This window comes from Mauremys reevesii, linkage group 22 (assembly GCF_016161935.1).
Source record: "Mauremys reevesii isolate NIE-2019 linkage group 22, ASM1616193v1, whole genome shotgun sequence".
Classification (NCBI taxonomy): Eukaryota; Metazoa; Chordata; order Testudines; family Geoemydidae; genus Mauremys; species Mauremys reevesii.
Window position 1 is genome coordinate 23,841,911 of NC_052644.1, and position 21,483 is coordinate 23,863,393.

Here is a 21,483-nt window from a genome sequence, read left to right on the forward strand (position 1 = left end):
TGGGGTTACACCCTGCCATTGGGGCAGGGCCCGTGAGGAGACCTCTATGGAATCCAGCGCACGGGAGACGCCCCCCCCCTTTTCCTGGCGCAGACGGTACATTCCGTCTCCGCTTTTCCCTTTCCCCCGCCGGCCCCCGTAGAGCTCAGGGGCTGGCCCCTCCCTTTGCAGCAGGAGGGGTTGGGTCACAAGGCCCGTGGCAGCCAGGTGCTGGCTGCTTCAACCGTGGAGCTCCAGCGCCATCTAGTGGCCCGGCTGGAAAACTGCCTTGTTTTCTGCCGGCGGGCATGAAGCTAAGCAGGGCCAGGCGAGTTCAGGGCATGGAAGGGAGACGTGGTAGCACCCCCCGGCCGTGCACAGGGACCCCGCCGCCCACAGGAGCACATGCACGAGCTCTGGCATCCAGGGCAGATTCCAGCCCCTCCCCAAACCCTCCAGGCTGGGTTGCGTGTGTCAGCTGCACCTTTGGGCCACTGCTGCTCCGGGAGGGGTCCAGTTGCTGGAGTTGGGAGCCAGGACTCCTGGGTTCTCTCCCTGGCTTGTGGGGGGAGCCAGGGTTATAGAGTATTATCAGGAGCTCAGGCAGTCTCTAGTCCAACCCCCTGCTCAAAGCAGGCCCAATCCCCAGGCAGATTTTTTGCCCCAGATCCCTAAATGGCCCCCTCAAGGATTGAACTCACAGCCCTGGGTTTAGTAGGCCAATGCTCCGTGCTCTGCTCTCTTCCAGAGCGTCTACCTACCTTAAATCTGTGTTTTAGCCTTCTTGGGAATTCCACCTTAAATTGCATGCTGGCCCTCTGGGGAAGGGTCCCCTTACACCCGTGCGTTGGGCGCCTGGGGAAATACCCTGTGAAAGCTGGCAGTGATCTTCCACCTGAAACCCCTGGGCTGGATTTGCCCACTAGGAATCCCACCTTCAGCCAGTGAAGCCCAGCTGGGAAAATCCCCCCTTCAAGCCAAGATTCTCCTAGAACTGTAGTTAGAATTGACTTTACAAATTAAATTACCTACACCCCATATCATAGGGGGGAACCATGGTGAACGGATGAATAACGCACAATTACACGGGGGAAAAATCCACCTTACATCAATAACCCGTATCCATTCCACCTTCAAGCACCACATTGCACTGGAGAAGGAAATCCAACTTAATTGAAAGATCCATGTCCATTAACTGGAAGGTGGGATCCCCCTTGGTTCAGCAAGCTTGTGGGCAAGGGGAGACTCCACCTTTAATCCACAATCCACGGCAGGTCAGGAGGATTCCACCTTAAATCCACATGGTGGGGAGGGAGAATTCCCCGTGAAATCCACAAACTGCAGGAAACAGGGAAAGGGACGAGTCCGCGTTAAATCCACGATTGGAGGGGGGAGAGGGACGATTCCACCTTAAACCCACAAGCCGTGTCCTACTCGGGTGGGGGGTCAGTCTCACCCCCTGGCCTCACGCCTCCGGCGGATGGGGGACCACGAAGGCACCGTAGGCCCCGCCCAGCAGGGCCTCCACGTTGCCGCCCTTCACCAGCCAGCAGGGGGCGTGGTGGGCCGGCAGGGGCGAGTCCTTCAGCAGCTTGGTGACTCGCGTGGCCGGCACCGTGGCCCCCCCTCTCTGCAGCCGGGCGGGCCGCTCCCCGGCGCCTGGCTGCAGTCGGATGTCAGCGTTCTGGAACTGGCCTGCAGGGGGCGAGAGGGGACATGGGGTGAATGGTGGGAGCCCCGCTGGCGACAGGGCAAGGGGGGGGGAAGGAGGGCCCAGAGCCCCTTACCCAGCAGCCCGCGGGCCTGGGCCGAGAGCCCGCTGCCGTCCAGCACGTAGAAGCCCAGGTGGTCTCTCTGCAGGGGGCGGGGGTGGCTGTACCGATGGCGCTGCACCACGAACTCCAGCCCGGCGCCCAGCCGCAGCGTCACGTTGGTGCCCGGCCCCACCCGCACGCCCAGCCCGGGGCGGCTGACCCAGGCCGGGTGGTCGAAGGGCAGATCCAGGGCCCCCTCCCCCTGCAGCGCCACGCCCTGGAGCGTCACGGTGATCACATAGCGGAGCCGGGGAGGCCCCACCCGCACCGTGATGGCGTCTAAGTAGGTGCGTGGCCGATCCGCCGAGCCCGGCCATGGGGGGGCGCCAACCAGGTGGGCATGGACTGACAGCCCTGGGGGGAGAGAGCACAGGCCACGCCGCAGTCACTGAGCCGCCAGGGATCCCCGTCTCCTCCCCATCACTCGGCCCACGGTCCCCATGGCACCTTCGCCACTGGAGCAGGGGAGAGAACTCTGGAGTCCCGGCCCCGAGCCCCCCCTGCTCTAACCACCAGACCGCACTCCCCTCCCAGAGCCAGGGAGAACCCAAGAGTCCAGGCTCCCAACCCCCCCTACACTAACCACTAGACCCCACTCCCCTCCCAGAGCCAGGGAGAACCCAGGAGTCCTGGCTCCCAGCTCCCCTGCTCTAACCACCAGACCGCACTCCCCTCCCAGAGCTGGGGAGAGAACCCAGGAGTCCTGGCTCCCAACCCCCCCTACACTAACCACTAGACCCCACTCCCCTCCCAGAGCCGGCAGAGAACCCAGGAGTCCTGGGTGCCAACACTAACCACACTACCCCACTCCTCCAGCCGGGCAGAGAACCCAGGAGTCCTGGGGTGGGGGTCTCACCGCTGGGGGGGTCAGTCACCAGCTGGAGCACATCTCCTGGGTGCCCATCCAGGGTAAAGCACAGGGTCTCAGGGGAGCCGGGCAGTCGTGCCACAAAGTGAGGGTCTCCATCCACTGCAAGGCAGAGCAAGGGGTGGAGTAAGGGGAGGGGGGAAACCAGTCTGACCCCCCCCCAACCATCACCTGGGTGTCTGGGCAGCCTTACCTGAGGAGGAGAAAGTGAAGAACTTGGCACCAGCCAAGTCTGCCATGCCAGCTGGGGGTGGGGGGGAGAGAAGAGAGGGTTATAGCCAGTTCGGTGATGTAGCATTCCCCCCCCCCCCGCCAAAATCCTTGGGCATCCTCTTCCCTCTGCAGAGCAGCATGGGCACGGCTGGCCAGGCCTGGCGCAGCCCAGAGTGACCACAACGGGCAGTGGCTGAGAACCCACAGGAAACTGCCGAGTCTCCCCCCTGCCCTCACCCAGGCCCAGACCTGAAACGTACCTGTGTCGCCGTCCTGTTCCTCTAACAAGTCTGGAAGGGAAAGGCAGAGTCAGGGTGGGCGCGTGAGGCCGACTGGCAGCCAATGGTGAAGCTGGCTCGCTTAGTGTGAGGGGGCTGGATGCCAGCAGCGTGCCCCCCACCCTGGCTCCAGGCCACTCATGGTGGCTGCAGAATGTCAGTGGTCAGTTTAAAAAAATATGAAGTTTCTAGCTCTCACGGTTGGGGAGAAAAGGTGGAAAATGGGAGCAGTGCCTGCCTGAGTCTGCAGAGAGCCTGAGCCAATTGCTCAGTGATGTGCTGGCAGGGCCCCACCCCTTAATCCCTGCCTTGCTCCTTCAGTGCAGCTGTGTCTGGCAGGGCAAAGGACCTGCCCAATTGGTTTGCGCATTGGCTTGCTGAACCCAGGGCTGTGGGTTCAATCCTTGAGGGGGCCATTTAGGGGTCTGGGGGTTGGACTAGACACCTCCTGAGGTTCCCTCCAACTCTGATAGTCTATGATTCTAATTCTCAGCAGGTCTTGGCCCCAGGAACTACAACTCCCAGCATTCCTGCTTTTAAAGAGCTAGGCTGAGCGGGATTTCCCTTCAAGGGCCAGCCAGCCAGTAGACCCATCCCCACCACCCTGCCTGGCTAGCCCACCCCGGGGACGGCGCGTGGGTCAGGGTGTGGGGTTACCTGAGTAGTCTTCATAATCCAGGACACCTGTAGGGAGAGAGAGCCAGAATAAACATCCATGCAATTCGGGGTGGGAGGATTCCCGGCAGTGGGGTGGGAGCAGCGTGGGGTGCACAGGCCGGGGGCGAGTCGGGGGGGGGATCCCGGCAGTGGGGCAGGGGCAGCGTGGGGAGCACAGGCCAGTGGGGGAGTCGGGGAGGGATTCCGGCGAGTGGGGAGCAGGGGAGGGATCCTGGCCACGGGAGAGGTGGGCGGCGTGGAGAGCACGCATGGCTTGGGGAGCATGGGCTGGGGCACAGTGGGGGGGCTCCCAGCCGTGGGGCAGGCGGGAGGGGACGCGATCCCCACCCTTCTCTCCTTTGGCCGCCACAAAGCTGTACACAGCCGGCGGGTGGAGGGACTCCACGAATTTCTCAGCCACGTCCTTTGCTGACAGCAGCTCTGACTCTGCCGGCAGCAGCAGCAGCCACTGGCTGAGGTCAGTGGCTGGTGGGATGGATCCCACGGTGCCCGGCGTGCCCCGGGGGCCCTTGGACTCCGCCCTGGGGGTGGTGGCGGCATTGGGCCCCAGGCTGGTGGCAGCTGTGCTGTTGCCAGTCCAGGCGTCTGTGACAGTCCAGGCCGTGGGAGCTGCTGTGCCCCATGAGAAGGGGGCCCTCTCTGTTCTGGGATGTGGCTGGCGCTTGGTGGCCGGCTGCGGGGGCATCTCCTGCTGGCCGGAGGGGGGTGCCGTGGCTGATCCTGGGCTCGGTGATGGATGAGCTGTGGCTCTGGGGTTCCCAGCTTTGGGTGCTCTTCCGGGTGTGGCTCTGGCTGCTTTGGTGACACCATGGGCCATGGGAGGAGCTGGCGATGCCGTGGCAGTGCCAGGTGCTGGAGTGGCTCGGGCTCGTTTGGAGGCGCCCTGGGACGTGGCAGATGCTCCTGGGACGGGCGTGGCTCTGGCTAGGCTGGGGAGGGCTGTGGCAGCTTTGGTGGCACCATCAGGGAGCGAGGTGGATGTAGCCCCCGGAGTGGGCATGACTCCAGAAGCTTTGGTGCCACGGTGGGCCGCCGTGGTGGCCAGGGGTGTGCCAGGAGCCCCTGGCGTGGCCCGAGCCGTGGTACTCTCCTCCTCCTCCGGCTTCACCACCACCAGCGAGGTGACGGGCGTGACGAAGTTATACTTCAGCGAGAGGTTGGTGGCCTTTTCGGTGAGCAGCCGGCGCGCAGCGGTGTCGTTGGAGTGGAACCGGGCCCGGAGCAGCTCCTGGATGGTGAAGTAGGCCCAGAGGCGCTGGACGAATCGCCCGATCTGCCCCAGGTCCGGAGAGCAGCCGAACGGGGCGGCCTCCGTGGCGTTGGCTGAGATATCGTTCTCCAGCCTCAGCTGCCCGGCGTGCCCGTGGCCTGCGGCCTCGACATGCAGCTCGGTGGCCCCTGGGGCCAGCCGCCCGGCCACCACCAGCTCGGCGCCCTGGAAGTAGTGGGGGAAGAGGGTGCGGGTGAGGTCGGCGCCATCGCGGTAGGACAGGGCCACATCGTACAGCAGCGGGCTGGCGATCTCGTCATAGAAGCCGGCGAGCTGCAGGGTGGCGTCGGCGTCCTCGTAGATGCGCCGGGCCACGCCTCGGTTCTCCAGCGCCAGGCGCCGCAGCAGCCCGTAGTCGGCGTCGTCCCCGAAGGCCAGGCCGAACAGCGAGACGGAGCCGCCCAGGGCCTGCCGGGTGTTGGCCAGGATGCGAGTGCTTGAGGTCACGCCCGCCGTGGGCTCCCCATCCGTCAGGAAGATGAGCAGTGGGATCCGCCGGGGGGACGGCTCCGGCGTGCCCTGGGTCAGCACCGAGGCGGCCTCCAGCAGGGCCTTGTTGATGTCGGTCCCTGAGGAGGGGAAAGGCAGAAGGATCCTGATTTGCAGCCTTCCATTGAACCCCCTCCCTGTGCTGGGGAGAGAACCCAGGAATCCTGGCTACCAGCTCCCCCCGCCCCCCCCGCTCTAACCCACCAGCCCCCACTCCCCTCCCAGTGCTGGGGAGAGAACCCAGGAGTCCTGGCTCCCAGCTCCGCCTAACCCACCCAGCCCCACTCCTCCCAGTGCTTCTCAGAGCCAGGGAGAGAACCCAGGAATCCTGGCTCCCAGCCCCCAACTCTAACCACTAGACCCCACTCCTCTCAGGGACAGGCCTCCCAGAGCTGGGAGAGAACCCAGGAGTCCTGGCTCTCAGGCTCCCCCCGCTCTAAGCACTAGACCTCACTCCCTTCTCAGAGCCAGGGAGAGAACCCAGGAGTCCTGGCTCCCAGCCCCCCCAACTCTAACCACTAGACCCCACTCCCCTCTCAGAGCCAGGGAGAGAACCCAGGAGTTCTGGCTCCCAGCCCCTCCTGCTCTAACCACTGGACCAGTGATTCTCAAACTGTGGGCTGGGACCCCCTTTGAAGGGGGTCACCAGGGCTGGCCTAGACTTGCTGGGGCCTGCAGCTTTGGTCCCCCACCCACAGCAGTGGGACTCGGGCAGACTCAGGCTTCGGCCCCCCCTCCTGGGGTCATGGGGTCGTGTTTGCTGTCAGAAGAGGGTTGTGGTACAATTCAGTTTGAGACCCCTGCACTACACCCCACTCCCATCCCAGAGCCAGGGGGAGAACCCAGGAGTCCTGGCTCCCAGCCCCCCTGCTCTAACCACCAGACCCCACTCCCCTCCCAGAGCCAGGGAGAGAACCCAGGAGTCCTGATGCGCAGCCCTCCGCCCCCAGCCCACCCAACCTCACTCCTTCTACTGACTTGTGCTCAAGTGTGTTATGATCATTTCTAATACAGTATAATTTCTGCATCCTGTGGGGAGCGGGGCGGGAGCCCCGGCCGCGGGGCAGTTCCCGGGGGGCGCCGCGGGGAGCGGGGTGGGAGCCTCGGCCGCGGGGCAGTTCCCGGGGGGCGCCGCGGGGTGCGGGGTGGGTGCCTCGGCCGCGGGGCAGTTCCCGGGTGGCGCCGCGGGGAGCGGGGCGGGAGCCTCGGCCGCAGCGGAGTTCCCGGGGGGCGCCGTGGGAAGCGGGGTGGGAGCCTCGGCCGCGGGGCAGTTCCTGGGCGCCGCGAGCGGGCGGAGCCCCGGCCGCGGGGAGTTCCTGGGCGCCGCAGGGAGCGGGGTGGGAGCCCTGGCCACAGGGGAGGTCCTGGGGGGCGCCGCGGGGAGCGGGGCAGAAGCCTCGGCCGCGGGGCAGTTCCCGGGGGGCGCCGCGGGGAGCGGGGCGGGAGCCCCGGCCGCGGGGCAGGTCCCGGGGGGCGCCGCGGGGAGCGGGGCGGGAGCCTCGGCCATGGGGCAGTTCCCGGGGGGCGCCACGGGGAGCGGGGCGGGAGCCTCGGCCGTGGGGGAGGTCCCGGGGCGCTGGGGGAGCGGGCGGAGCCCCGTCCGTGGGGAGTTCCTGGGCGCTGTGGGAGCGGGGCGGGAGCCCGGCCGCGGGGAGGTCCCAGGCACCGCGGGAGCGGGGCGGGAGCCCCGGCCGCGGGGAAGTCCCGGGGCGCCGTGGGAGCGGGCGGGAGCCCCGGACGCGGGGGAGGTCCCGGGGGGCGCCGTGGGGAGCGGGGCGGGAGCCCTGGCTGCAGGAGCCCCCCCTGCCCCCCCAGTGACTCACATCCATCAGCTTCCATCCTGTGGACATAGTCCTTGGCACTGCGGACGTTGTGGGCCGTGGCCGGGATGGAGCGCCCGGCCTTCCACACGCGGACGGTGTCGGAGAAAGTGACGATGTTGAAGCAGTCGTCCGGGTGGAGGTCGCTCAGGATGATGTGCATGGCCTTCTTGGTCTGGGGGCAGAAACGCAGCATGGCTGGCCCTGCTTGGGGGAGGTCTGGGGGGCAGGGCAGGGTTGGGGGGACAAGGCGGAAGGGGTGGATTTCAGCGAGGGTTTTGACGGGGAAAGTGGGGCACCAATTGGTCTGGCTGTCGTTTCGTTTCATGGTGGGATTGTGGGGTGGCGTTCCACTGACCTGCGCTGTGTGCGCTATGGGCTACACAAACACACACTGATGTGTGTCGGACACACACACACAATTCTAGCTAGCGAGTGAATTGGCTCTGTACCAGGGCACACTACAGAAAAGAGGAGAGCCCAGCTCCGCTGTATCTATAGACCCAGAGGGGTGGCCGGGTTAGTCTGGATCTGTAAAAAGCAACAGAGTCCTGCGGCACCCTAGAGACTAACAGACGTATTGGAGCATGAGCTTTCGTGGGCGAATACCCGCTGCGTCAGACGCATGTATTTACAGAGTGACGCCTCACCTGTGGCTATAAAATCCCCTAATTATACACATTATAACGGGACAGTCGGATTTTATCTGTGTATCTGGATGTAGATCTACAATGATCGCTATGTACGTATTTAATTAGAACGATATTACAATGGGATATTCTCCACATAGATATGGGGCTGTGGCTCCACAATTACATCTACATGTGTATCTGTAAGTCTATATCACATTATATTCATGTGTGTTCTGGGTATGTTCTGTCTCACATATGCACACACATCTACACAGGGTTGTAGCCACGCTGGTCCCAGGAGATCCGAGACAGGATGGGTGAGGTCATATCTTTCATTGGACCAACTCTGGCTCAAAGTTGTTCAAGTAAAAGAGCAGACTCCCCACCTTAGGGCTTGGCTCCACTTGCAGATGCAGAGCGCTGGGAGCGCAGCAGGGAAAACGCCGCCCTGGGTTTACACGGTCAGCTGCAAGCGCACTGGCGTGGCCACGTTAGTAGCTCTTGCAACGCCACAGAGAGCAGCGCATTGTGGTAGCTTTCCCAGTGTGCAAGTGGCTGCAACGTGCTTTTCAAATGGGGTGGGGGTGGAGTGAGACAGGGAGTGTGTTGTGTGTATGGGGGGGAGAGAGAGTTGGTTTGGGGGGGCTGGGAGTGTCAGCAAGCTGTCTTGGAAGTTCAGCCTCCAGCAGACCCCTCCACCCCCCACCCAACAGCAGCATTCCACAGTAATGGTTTGCTTTGTCCCGGAGCAGATAAGCAGCTGGTTGTCAGAAACGGAGCTTTGAAATCCTGCAGCCAAGTTCAAAAGAATGACAAGAGCGGCCACTTGACTTCAGGGGATTATGGGACGTCTCCAAAGGCCAATCACAGCGCAGTAATGCAACACCGTGTCCACACTGACACCCGGGCGTTTCAGCCAGGATGTGGCAAGCTTTATGCTTCTTGTGGAGCTGGATTCCCAGGAGCGCTCCAGCTGCCAAGTCCGAGCGCTCTATGTGCCTTGCCAGTGTGGACACCTCAGGAGTTAGGGCGCCTGGGGCTGCTTTAATGCGCTCTAACTTGCAAGTGCAGCCAAACCCCTTGTGTCTCCGATACATGAGCACAGTCTTGTTTTCCTACAAGGTATTACTGAATCCACACACCCTGTGTTCTGCTTTATTTTGGCTGATTTTCATCCCATTTCGTTCAAGCACACACATCCATCTCTCTGGACTGTCTTCCGGTTCCCCTGCCACACGAGCCCTCCATCATCAGCAGGGTGCCAACCTCTAGACACATTGAGCGCCAAGGTGAACAAAAAGCGCATCATGCAAAGCCCCGACATACTCCCCCTCTAGCTAGAAACGGTTCAGTTTCTGCACATGGCCTTGTGACTCTGCTAACACCACCACTGCGGGGTTCTGGAGGAGTTGGATGTAGTCTTCAGGGATTGGTTTTGTTCTCCTGCACCACTAGATGACTCCCCTCGGAACATGGTCATAAGCGTTCTCAAGAGCAATGAATACCATGTGCAGGGGGGCTCTTCTTTCTCTCAATTTCCCCCCAATCTTAATGCAAAGCCAGTGTCCATCGCTGGCTCGCCTGGCAGGAATCCAAATGGATTGTGTCTGCCCTTTACTGCTCTCTTCTCTTATCCATAACTTTCTCCCTGATCTTCACCATGAGGTCTATGAGTTCACCACAGTCAGGTACGTCTCCCTTTCTCTTAAATATTGGTACGAGTGTGAACATCCTCCAGGCAGCAGGCATCTTCTCAGTCCTGATGCCATTAAACGGCCGTGCCAGTAAAATCAGCCATTCATGCCCCAGCACTTCCATACTTCTGCTGATCCACTGCTATTTTTCCTGTTGCTCAAAGCTTGTGCAACTTCTTCTTCCAGGACTGATGCCACCAGCCCCTGGGGTGGCTTACAAGGTTTAGAAAACCTGACCCATGAGGAGCGATTACAAAAACTAGGCATGATTAGTCTTGAGAAAAGAAGACTGAGGGGGGACCTGATAAGTCTTCAAATCGGTTATGGGCTGTTAGAAAGAGAACGGTGATCAGTTGTTCTTCATGTCCAGTGCAGGTAGGACAAGAAGCAATGGGCTTCATCTGCAGCCAGCCAGATTTATATTAAATAGTAGGAATTTTTTTCCAACTCTAAGGGTAGGGAAGTTCTGGACCAGGTGTCCAAGGGAGGCTGTGGAATCCCCATCACTGTAGGTTTTCAAGGACAGGCTGGACAAACCTTTGCCAGGGATGGTCGAGGTTTACTTGGTCCTGACTCAGCACAGGGGCCTGGACTTGGCAACTTCTTAAGGTCCCTTCCAACCCGACATTTCTATGATACTGCGGCTCTCTTGGGTTCTCTTCATTCATGAGCCTTTCAAAATAATTTCTCCACCCTTCTTGAAGCTGTTTCTCATTGATTAACGTATTTCCAGTTTCATCTTTAGTGACTTTGATTTCACGAGTGTCTTTAGTTCTCTTACTGAGGGGCTTTGCCAGTCTATATATTTTTCTCTCATCCTCCTTTGTTTCAAGATGGGTATATAAGCCTTCCACGGCCTTAGCATTAGCAGCTGTCACCTCTTTCTTCAATATCCTTTGGGCTTTTTTCTACTACTGAAAAATCCTGCTGTTGGAGCGGCACTTCTCACAGCAGCCTCTTGAACTTCCTCATTTCACCAACAAATCTCACTGGGGAAAGAGTCTTGTTTTCGTTTCACCAAGCAGGCAGTCTGCACATTCGCAATGTTTGCTTGCAACAGGATTCCACCCGATAGGTATTTTCTCTTAGTTTATATGGATTAGCATATTTAACACAGTCTATTGCTTCAACAATGACGAACCGAGCGGTTCAACAATGTTTCCCTTTGACTTTATGACTTCACTTCCTGTAGGCTTTTCTGTTATTATAACTCAGCAACCCCCCGAGTTTTCACTTCGGTGGCTGAACCAAAAAAATCGAGGAAAAAAAGTTCTGGGCTGAACTAAACATTTTGTTTTAATATTTCGGAATAAACAAACCCAGCTAAATTTCAAAACAAAACGTCAAAACGCTCAGTTGACTAGTTTGCATTTTTTTTCCCAGCTGAAACAATTGGCCAAATTTGGTCACATCTTTCGAGAACTATTCAACCCAAATACTTCACCCAGCTCTAACACTCGTCTGAACGGGAAGAGTCAGATTCCTCAGTTTTCACGTCATTGCGATCTAGTTTGACCTAGACCTAACATAACAATGGCCAGACTGGGTCAGACCAAAGGTCCGTCCCACCCAGTGTCCTGTCTACTGACAGTGGCCAATGCCAGGTGCCCCAGAGGGAGTGAACCCAACAGGTGATGATCAAGTGATCTCTCTCCTGCCATCCATCTCCACCCGCTGACAAACAGGGGCCAGGGACCCCATTCCTCACCCAGCCTGGCTAATAGACATTAATGGATTTAACCTCCACAAATGTATCTAGATTTGCCCCCAAATCATTCCGAGAGTGGAGCTTTCAGAAGAACCTCTGCCAGCGACGGAGAATCCAGCACAATCCTTGGTCAGTTGTTCCAATGGGTGAGTCCCCTCCCATTACACCTTATTTCCAGTCTGAATTTGTCCCGTTTCAACATCCAGCCACTGGATCTAGTTAGACCGTATAGAAACCGATGCAATACGTAGAAATATGAGCTCTGTACTGTATTTATCCTCCCTCCACTGTGTTACACCGAAGCTCTTGGGTTGCTTCCACGCCATCCGACGCAAAAGAGCCAACGTTAACGCCTGGAATTTTTTCAGAATTTCCAGCTGGTGTAAAATTTTGAGATCTCAACTCCGAAAGAAAATGGAAATTTGGCATTTCTGTTTTCCGACCTGTTCAAACGCGGCCCTGACAGATTTGACGGGGGATGGAGCAGGGTGGTGGATTGGAAATTGTCTAAAGGGGCTGATGGATATGCATAGGTATGCAAATTAGACCACGGCTTCATTTGCATGGATGTTGACCCATGTCCTGAGAGGCCTGCTGTTGCGGGGGCGGGTGCTTCCATCTCTGTCCCCCCAGCTCAGCTCAGCTCTCCTGGCTGCCCCCTCCCCACTGGTCTGGTCTATGGGTGATCTCCACCCTCTCACCTGCTTCATCTTGGTGCCGTGCATGGAGCCGCTGATGTCGATGACAAACACCACGTTCTTCTGCACGGGGGGCAGGCCGCGGGGGGCGAAGTAGTGAACGAAGTAGCCGTTGTAGATCTGCCGGAGAGGGAAGGGCACGGGGCCGAGGGGTGAGGCTGCGGCTGCCCAGGGCACAGGACACCCACCATGTGCTGGTGTGGTGGCGAGGGGAACCCATGGGACAGGCAGCGGGTGCCTGGGTGTGGGGGTCATACGTACCCTTCTGCCTGGGCATCCATCCGTCCCCATGCACACCCCTTCCCTCCTCCCCCCCACCCCTCATCCATCCCCCGCACACACTGTCCCATCCCTGCCTCCTCCCCACACCCCATCCATCCCCCCCCCATGCTCCATCCCTCCATCCCCACACATCCCTCCCTTCCCCCCATGCCCGTCCCTCAACCCCCAGATGTGTCTATCTGCTCCCCTCCCCTGTGGGATGTTCCCTGTTCTCTGTTCCGTGGCTCTCATCCCCTCCCCACCCTCTTCTCCCCCGGCCGTGAGATCTCAGCTCCAGCCACCCCTCACCTGCACGTCCCCAGCCACATCTGGCATGGCCACGTCGTACTGTACCACGAAGTCCCCCAGGATGCCTGAGCTGGAGAAAGCCGCCTGTTCCTGCGGGGTCGGGGTGAAGACAACCCAGGCGCAGTGGCTCCCCTTCTCCACCCGGGTGGACGGCGGCACATCGGTGTCTCCTGTGAAGAAGCCGTGGTAATCAGGGCTGGATGGAGGCTGGGAGACAGGGACCCCGTGGCACACGGTCCCCTGCCCTTAGAGTTCTCCCCGCAGACCTGACAAACTCATTCCACCAGCCCCAGCCCATCTCTCTCAATGTCCTGGAAGGAAACAGAAAATCCTCACTGGTGAAATGCCAAGACTGGGGGGGTGGGAAATAGGGAAGGGGCCGGGTCACGGATACAGAGCAAGCCGGGTGGCCATTGGGCGCAGGCGAACGCGGCTCCAGGGACACGTGTCCCTCTGGGAACAAGGCGCGCTGGCCGGCCTTACAGGTGGGGGGCCTCTCTCCTGGCAAGCAGCGACCCTGTGGGTCGTGGGGGAGAATCAGCGGAACAGGAACTCCCAGTGCGGCGCCGGGGTCCAACGCTACAAGGGATAGGGAGCCGGCCTGAGAGCCAGGGACTCCCGGAGCTCAATCTCGTTCGCGTAACAAAGAGACGGCGAAGCGGTGCCGTGATCCCCACTAGAAGTCCCCACACAGGGCACAAATCAGAGAATCTCAGGGCTGGAAGGGACCTCGGGAGGGATCTAGTCCAACCCCCTGCTCAAAGGGGGACCAATCCCCAGGCAGATCTTTACCCCAGATCCCTCAGTGGCCCCCTCAAGGATTGAACTCACAGCCCTGGGTTTAGCAGGCCAATGCTCACACCACTGAGCTCTCCCTCCCGCAAATATTTAACAACAGGCTCTTTGGTCCAGCAGAGGGAGGACTAACCCGATCCAGGGCTGGACGCTGAAGCTAGACCAATTCAGAGAGGAAATCAGGTGTCAGTTTTAACAGGTTCCCAAGGGTGGTGCTGGATTCTCCAGCACTGGTGACTTTTCCATCAAGCCAGGATCTCTTTTACATAAGCCCTGCTCTAGGCATGGCTTGGGGCAGCTCTCCGGCGTGTTACAAAGGAGGTCAGATGAGACAGTCACCACAGTCCCGTCTGGTCTCGAGATCTGCGACTCTAGCTCCCGCAGAGTATTTCACGGGAGGTGTCTACAGGAAGCTGGTAACTCGTCAGGCCTCGAGACATTGCGAGACAGTCGCACGGGGAACTGAAAGCAGGTTGGCTGGGCTTGGAGGAGAAACGTATCACCAAAGAGCCTTGCTACTCATCAGCCAATCGAGCTGTCCTGCTCCCTCCCAAAATGATCCCTGGCAAACTCAGAGGTACCAGGTCACCTCTCAGGGACCATCAGCGTCACCCAGCCTGATCTCCGGCACATCGCAGGCTCAGAGCCTCCCCGCCCATGCCACGGAGGGAGGCGAAAAACGCCGACCTGGGGGAAATCCCACTTGAGTAGCTAGGAGAGGGAGCGACCCATAAGGCTAGACCCAGGCTGGGATTTCAGGAGCTAGGTTGGTCCCCACTTGTTTCCATCACTGGTTCTAGTTCAGTCTTGAGTCTTACTTTAATGAGCCTTTTTCTAGAGGCACCCAGGAGTGCTCTGTGTTACACAGGGGTGCGGGGGGAAGAGAACACAGTAAACTGGAGCACACTCCACTTGGGGGGCCGAGGATTGGGGATTTCAGGGGCGAGGTAACGCAGGGGAACTCGGGGAGTGGGTGCCCAGCGAAGTTAGGGCTGGCCCAGCCCAGAGGGGAGTGCTGGACTGGCTGCCAGCAGAAAGATTCCCTCCTGCTAGAGGCAGATGGCAACGAGGTGACTTGTATCCTGAGTAACGGGGGAACAGTCACAAACACGCCGGGGCTCTCGGGCCACTGAACAGCAGCAGAATCCCGGCTTTCAGGTTAAAAAAAAAAGAAGAGTAAGTTTCTAGGCCACAGGGTTGGGGAGAAAAGATCAAAAAAGTGACAGATGCACCAATGCCTGCCTGAGTGTGCAGAGAGCCTGGGCCGAGCGCTCGCAGAGGTGTGAACCGTGTGTACCTCGCAAGGTGTTGGTGAGCAGGCGGCTGGTGCGGAGGGGCAGCACGTGGACGTAGTCGATGCCGGTGCGCTCCGAGATGCTCACCTCCACGGTGAGGTTCCCCACCACCTGCTGGGGACGCACGCTCACAGCATGCTGGTACTTGCCCAGGTGCCGCTGCAGCAGCTCCTCGTAGCTCAGCTCGAAGGACACCTGGCTTCCAGCTGCTACGCTGGCAGAGACCCGGAACTTCTCTGTCTCCCGATCCCTGGGAAGGCGGCAAAGCCAGGAATAGAACCCAGGAGACCTGGCTCCCAGGCCCCACTGCTCCACTCACTAGACCCCACTCCCCTCGCAGAGCTGGGGAAAGAACCCAGGAGTCCTGGCTCCCAGCAGCCTGCTCTAGCCACTAGCTGCCGGGCTCTCACCTAGTGCCAACATGAGCTGCTGTCTGGCCCTGTCTCCGGGCCTCGTCGTACATCTTCTTGGCCTGACGCTTCTCTTTCACCTCGGCCACATAGAGTTTATTGTTGATGGTGCTAGGATGGAAGAGAGGGGGATTATGGGACATGGCCTTAAATCTGCCAGATAGCAGCAGACACAGTGGGGGTGGGTCTCCTTGAGCAGACCCGGTTCTGGGGACCCTCCGTCCCCATCCCCACCCCTCCATCCCCCCATCCCCATCCCTCCCCACACCCCCTCCATCCCTCCACACCCCCCTCTATCTATCTCACTCACACTCTCCTCCACTGCTCTGTCCCTTCCAGCCCCCCTCCATCCCCGGATCCCACGGGAACACATTTCCAACCCCGCTCCCCCCCCCATCCCCGAGGTGTGGGGGTGCGGCCGCAGGAGCTGCCTGCCCGGGACCCGGCCCGGCCTCACATGGTGAAGTTGGAGATGAAGGCCGAGCTGGGCAGGTCTAGGTCGAAGATGGCTTCCTTGGGCTCGGCGTGGGGGTTGCTCAGCTCGGTCCGAACACGGGTGGAGGCGTAGCGGGACACAATGGTGGAGCGGACGGAGAAGCTGGTCATGGTGAGCTGGGCACAGAAACAGGGATGTGTGGGGGGGGTCTCCCTTGCCCTGCCCATGGCTGAAAGGGGGTGTGGCCGGAGGGCCCCGTCCATTGCTGCGGGGAGCAGCCAGGCGTCCTGGCTCCCAGACGCCGCCCCGTGCCCCTGTTCTAATGCACAAGAACTAAACATTCCTTCCTTTTAGTGAAAGGGAAACTGACATTCTCCCGCTGCCCCATGACTCCAGAAACAGGCCCTGCCTGAGCCAGCTCCTTTTTCCTAGCAAAATCCACCCAGCCCCCGACGGCTCATCCTCCTGGCTGCACTGGCCCTGGGCTCTGGGGCGGAGGCGGCTGCGTGAGTCTGGAGCTCACCCAACGAAGCACATGAGGAGCAGCCATGTTCCAGCGGGAGCCCTGCTTAGCTGCAGCGGAGATCCAGCGCCTCTGCCAGCATGAAACAGACCAGACCCCAGCTGGGGTCCAGCCCCGGGGAGTCCGTGGGGCCAGACCCCCAGCCGGCATCCACTGGCCATAGCCCCATGGAGTCAGTGGGGCCAGACCCCCAGCCGGTGTCCATCAGCCATAGCCCCATGGAGTCAGTGGGGCCAGACCCCCAGCCGGTGTCCATCAGCCATAGCCCCATGGAGTCAATGGGGCCAGACCCCCAGCCGGTGTCCATCAGCCATAGCCCCATGGAGTCAGTGGGGCCAGACCCCCAGCCGGTGTCCATCAGCCATAGCCCCATTAGAGTCACTGGGGCCAGACCCCCAGCCGGTGTCCATCAGCCATAGCCCCATGGAATCAGTGGGGCCAGACCCCCAGCCGGTGTCCGTCAGCCATAGCCCCATGGAGTCAGTGGGGCCAGACCCCCAGCCGGTGTCCATCAGCCATAGCTCCATTAGAGTCACTGGGGCCAGACCCCCAGCCGGTGTCCGTCAGCCATAGCTCCATGGAGTCAGTGGGGCCAGACCCCAGCTGGGGTCAGAGAATCATAGAATATCAGGGTTGGAAGAGACCTCAGGAGGTACCTAGTCCAACCCCCTGCTCAAAGCAGGACCAACCCCAACTAAATCATCCCAGCCAGGGCCTTGTCAAGCTGGGTCTTAAAAACCTCTAAGGAAGGAGATTCCACCCCCTCCCTAGGGAACCCAGCCCAGTGCTTCACCACCCTCCTCGGGAAATAGTGTTTCCTAATATCCAGCCTAGACCTCCCCCACTGCAACTTGAGCCCATTGCTCCTTGTTCTGTCATCTGCCACCACTGAGACCAGCCGAGCTCCAGCCTCTCTGGAACCCCCCTTTCAGGTAGTTGAAAGCAGCCCTCAAATCCCCCCTCACTCTTCCCTTCTGCAGGCTAAACAATCCCAGTTCCCTCAGCCTCTCCTCGTAAGTCATCGGCCGTAGCTCCATTCGAGTCAATGGGGCCAGACCCGCTTCTCTTTCCATTGGCAGAACACAGTGGTTTTAATTTTTATTGGCTCTTTTCTCTCCTCCACCCATCCTCAGCACTGCACACCCATATTACGGTAGCACCAGAAGGTCTCGATCAGGATCAGTCTTAGCTGCGCTAGATGCTGGATAAACAGACTGAAAGATCCAGCGTCTGCCCTACAATCTAGAGACAAGTGACCCCCGAGTGACCCAGCCCAACTGATGCAGACTTTAACCACAGTTGTTGCAACAAGAAGAGTTTTGACTAGGGGAGGAGATGGGATCACAGTGGTTAGATGACTAGACTGGAATCAGGACGCCTGTGTTCTCTCCTCGGCTCCAGGAGGGAAGTGGGGTCTAGCGGTTAGAGCAGAGAACGTGAGGTGCAAATGCGATTTGGAGATGAGAAACAATGTCAGGGCTCCTGGGTTTTACATCTTCTGCTGTAGCCACTAGACCCCAAAACTTAGCAAGGGGGGGAAAAAAACCTCAGCCTCACCTCTGGAATCCGGGGGTGCCCGGTGCTGGGTAGAGGTTCCAGGCACAGTAGGAGAGCAAAGGAGAAGAGCAGCAGCTGTCTCAGCATTGGCATGATGAGTCCCCGCAGCTCTGCCGAGAAGCACCAACCTCGGAGATCTCTTTTTTGGACGCACTTTTTAAAGCTTCATGGGTTTCCCCCCCCCCCGGCACCTCTCAATGTAGCATTCATGCGGACACAAGCTGTGATTGTCCGCCCCTCGGAGGCTGGAGGGAGGCCAGGCCTTCGCTCTCCCCTCCGTAAGATGAAATGAAAACAAAATGTTCAGGCGAGTCCGTGCCCTGGGTTAAAGAGGAAAAAAATGTGAGGGAGCCTGTGAGTAGGTCAACGGGAGCCAGAGCCTGGGCGGTCAGTGGAGAAGGAGCTGGCCCTGCATGCCTGGCTGGGCTGAACTCTACGGTCAGGAATGAGTCCGGCTCAAGATCTGCAGGTGCGAAGCGTTTCCTCGGAGGAGCCACGGGGAGTTTATCGAGCTGGATTTCACACCAGTTCGAGCCCCGTTTCTTCCCATGGGGCCAGCCAGGCCTGCTGGGATCATGCAGCCTGCCCTCCCGCACAGACAGGCCAGAGGACCGCCCCCCACAAAGGCTGGACGACTGGGGGAAAGGGTTGGGGGCAGAGTGCCAGCCCCCATCAAGCCCTCAGGGAGGTGGGGAATGGGGCTTTCCCCTCTAGGGGGCGCCGGCTCCCGTCCAGCCCCAGGACAGGGGACCAGCTGTCGGAGACTCTTCACGTTCACGAGCCAGAGGACGTCAGAATTGCCGGGGTTACTTCTTGTGACGCTGGTTTCCAAAAGATGCAAAGGGGATCGACCGTGGCGAAAACTCTTGGCGTTGGGAACGCGAGCCAGGCCGGCCGCAGGGAGATTCTGGGTTTGGCTGCAACGGAGAGGGAAGCCACGCAGTGTTTCTCTCCGCCGGGAGCTCCGGCTAGCTCGGTCCATAGAGCTAACCGTGCTAACCACCCAGGCCAGAGGCGGCACCGGGATCCAGGGGCTGGCGGGGCTGCAGTGGAAGCCAGGACACGTGGGTTCTGTTCCTGGCTCTTCCCCTTCCACTCCCTGGCAGAGCTGGGGAGAGAACCCAGGAGTCTGACCCCCCAGTTTCTCCCTGCTTTAACCACTAGACCCTATTCCCCTCACAGTGCCAGGGAGAGAACCCAGGAGTCCTGGCTTCTATCCCCCTCCTCTAACCACTAGACCCCACTCCCATAGCCAGCCCCCAGTCCCGCCCCCTTCCTCGGGGGGTCTGGATTGCGATAGGAGCAAGCTGGAGGTGAAGAGCTATCCGTTTCTCCAGAGCATCCCGCAGCTGCTCTCTCTGGAGTAACCAGCCCCCGGACAGATGGGCGACCACAGTTCCCAAGTGCCTGCCGAGTGGGGGTGGGCTGGGCCAGTCTTGCTGAAGATTCGGTCCGATTTCTCAGGGCTGCATTCAGCATCACCCAGCCGAGGCCCTGGCCCCCTCGAGCGGCTCTCTGGGCCAGCCCTTCCCCTCCACTCTGGCCAGCACCCCAGCTCTGATCCCCAGTGTAAACTGAGGCACAGGGCTTCTGTGGCAGAACTGGGAACTGGGCACTGTCCCAGGCTGGATCGTAAGCTCTTTGGGACAGCGACTGTCGTTAATTGTCTGTGCAGTGCCCGGCGCGACAGGGCCCCGATCCTGGTCAGGGGGTGTCTGTGCAGCACTGTGCCCGGCGTAACAGGGACCCCGAGCTCAGGTGGTAGCATTTCTACCACAGCAACAAGAAGGTCTTTTGAAAACGATCTAAAGCCAGGGGCATTACTTTTTGTAGGACCCACACAAATAAATCCCTCTACGGAGAAAGAAAAACTAGAGGGAAGGCCTGGATTTTTACCAGGAGGGTCTGTTAATCATCGGAACAACTCACCTAGGGACAGGGTGGATTGCCCGTCTCTTGATGTCTTTTGATCAGCACTGGGTGTGGAAGATCCATCAGAAGCAACGGGCGCTATCCCAGCATAAACGCTGGCCATTCTCCGGCCCGTGTCACCAGGTCAGATTCGAAGATCTCCGTGACTCCTTGCAGTGTTGAGATCCCCTCCAGGGCTGCGCCGATCCCTCGAGGTGGTGGAAGCTAAGCAAGGAAATAAACAAATACGGAGCCAGATCCTTTCATGGCCCGGCCCGGCTGTTTACATCAGCCTCTGCCAAAGAGGAGAGGGCCAAGGCTCAGTGAAAAGGCTGCCTTTTTCTTTTTGAAAAAGTCAAAATAACAAACCCAAGGATTCTGGAGCCACAAAAAAGGGGGAATTGGAAAGAAGCTGAAGGAAGCTGGAAGGGACGACCAGGACCCGTGAAAGAAATGAGTCATTGACAGGGAAAATGTTATGCCTATGTTGGTGTCTTGGTTATTTATACGAGCGGAGGGTTTGGAATTCACCCCAGACCAGAGCCGTGCAGGCTGAAAATACCCATTTTTTAGTCCCAGCTGGCTGATGACCAAATGTTTTGCATTTCCATGGCACAAACTCCAGCAGAAATCAGGCTCCCATCATAGAATATCAGGGTTGGAGGTCGTGCCAGGCACTGCCCAGAGCCCGAGTGAGCTCAGGGCCCTGCATTGTGCCAGGCGCTGCAGAGATGCCCGTCACCAACGGGCGCTTCTTGTGCCAGGTACTTACTGAGATTGGTGTCCTCGCTGTGCCCGACGCTGCACAGACCCCAAACGAAAGCTGAGCCTGATCGTGCCTGTCACTGTACATATGCACCCTAAGAGACAGTCCCAAACCTGACCACCTAAATAGTCAACAGCTATTTCAAGCCATTGGACAGGTGGGGAAACTGAGGCACGTGGAGACACTCCTCCCGATCTTCTGGGTCCCCTTCCAGATCACCCATCAGCCTCCTGATAACTCTCTCCGCCGGGGTCAGGGAGGGGAATGGGCTGTTTTCAGAGGGTTCTTCTCCTACCAGAAATAAGATGGCAAAGGGGGGTGATCCTCACAGGAGCTACCCATGCCAGGGGATCCAATGGAAGGCACAGCAAAGGCCCATGCCACCTGCGCCCGGGTGCTGGAGACGCTGCCCATCGTGGGTTTAGGCGGAAACGGCTCCAGCCTGGCAGATCCTGACTTGCTTTTGTTTCCGTCGCTCACACAGTGCGCTCCTTATTTCGCCAGCCCACTGGCCGCTGCGGCTTGCACCAGCAGAGGCAACGGGTGGCCTTTCCTCTGCCAAAGCTGCAACCTGCAGCCCCGACAGGGTTGATCAGTCCAGCTTTGCGAGGAGAGGCTGGGAGCCCGGATTCCTGGGTTCTCTCCCCGGCTCTTGGGAGGGAGTGGGGGGCTGGTGGTTAGAGCAGGGGGGGCTGGCAGCCAGGACTCCTGGGTTCTCTCTGTGGCTCTGGGAGGGGAGCTGGGGCTGGTGTTGGAGCATGGGTTCTCTCCCGGCTCTGGGAGGTGTGTGGGCGGGTGGTTAGAGCAGGGGGGGCTGGGAGCCCGGACGCCTGGGTTCTCTCCCGGCTCTGGGACGGGAGTGGGGGGCGGGGGGGTGGAGCAGGGGGAGGTGGGAGCCCGGACTCCTGGGTTCTCTCCCCGGCTCTGGGAGGGGAGGGGGGGGCTGGGGGTTAGGGCCGGGGGGGCTGGGAGCCAGGACTCCTGGGTTCTCTCCCCGGCTCTGGGAGGGGAGCTGGGGCTGGTGGTTAGAGCAGGGGGGGGCTGGGAGCCAGGACTCCTGGGTTCTCTCCCCGGCTCTG

The 21,483-nt window shown here is 59.8% G+C and overlaps 1 protein-coding gene across 7 annotated transcripts; it reads right to left on the reverse strand.

Moving 5' to 3' along the window:
* Positions 1 to 770: 770 nt before the first annotated feature.
* ITIH6 (inter-alpha-trypsin inhibitor heavy chain family member 6) lies at positions 771 to 21,098 on the reverse strand. Of its 7 annotated transcripts, none has more exons than XM_039510350.1 (16): positions 20,411 to 21,098; positions 19,657 to 19,863; positions 17,728 to 18,644; positions 15,669 to 15,823; positions 15,212 to 15,322; positions 14,804 to 15,051; positions 12,712 to 12,881; positions 12,145 to 12,261; positions 7,413 to 7,584; positions 4,158 to 5,669; positions 3,810 to 3,836; positions 3,135 to 3,164; positions 2,855 to 2,905; positions 2,650 to 2,763; positions 1,767 to 2,147; positions 771 to 1,674 (listed from the first exon to the last, which is right to left on the reverse strand). In XM_039510350.1, exons 3-16 carry the CDS (start codon positions 17,818 to 17,820, stop codon positions 1,445 to 1,447), a joined length of 3,411 nt encoding a protein of 1,136 aa, XP_039366284.1. In that variant the 5' UTR covers positions 17,821 to 18,644; positions 19,657 to 19,863; positions 20,411 to 21,098; the 3' UTR covers positions 771 to 1,444. The 7 variants fall into 7 exon arrangements, with proteins under 7 accessions (XP_039366284.1, XP_039366286.1, XP_039366285.1 ...); XM_039510352.1 differs by having other exon boundaries at positions 771 to 1,317; positions 1,436 to 1,674; positions 19,657 to 21,098; XM_039510351.1 differs by having other exon boundaries at positions 17,728 to 18,047; positions 19,657 to 21,098.
* Between the last annotated feature and the right edge of the window lie 385 nt (positions 21,099 to 21,483).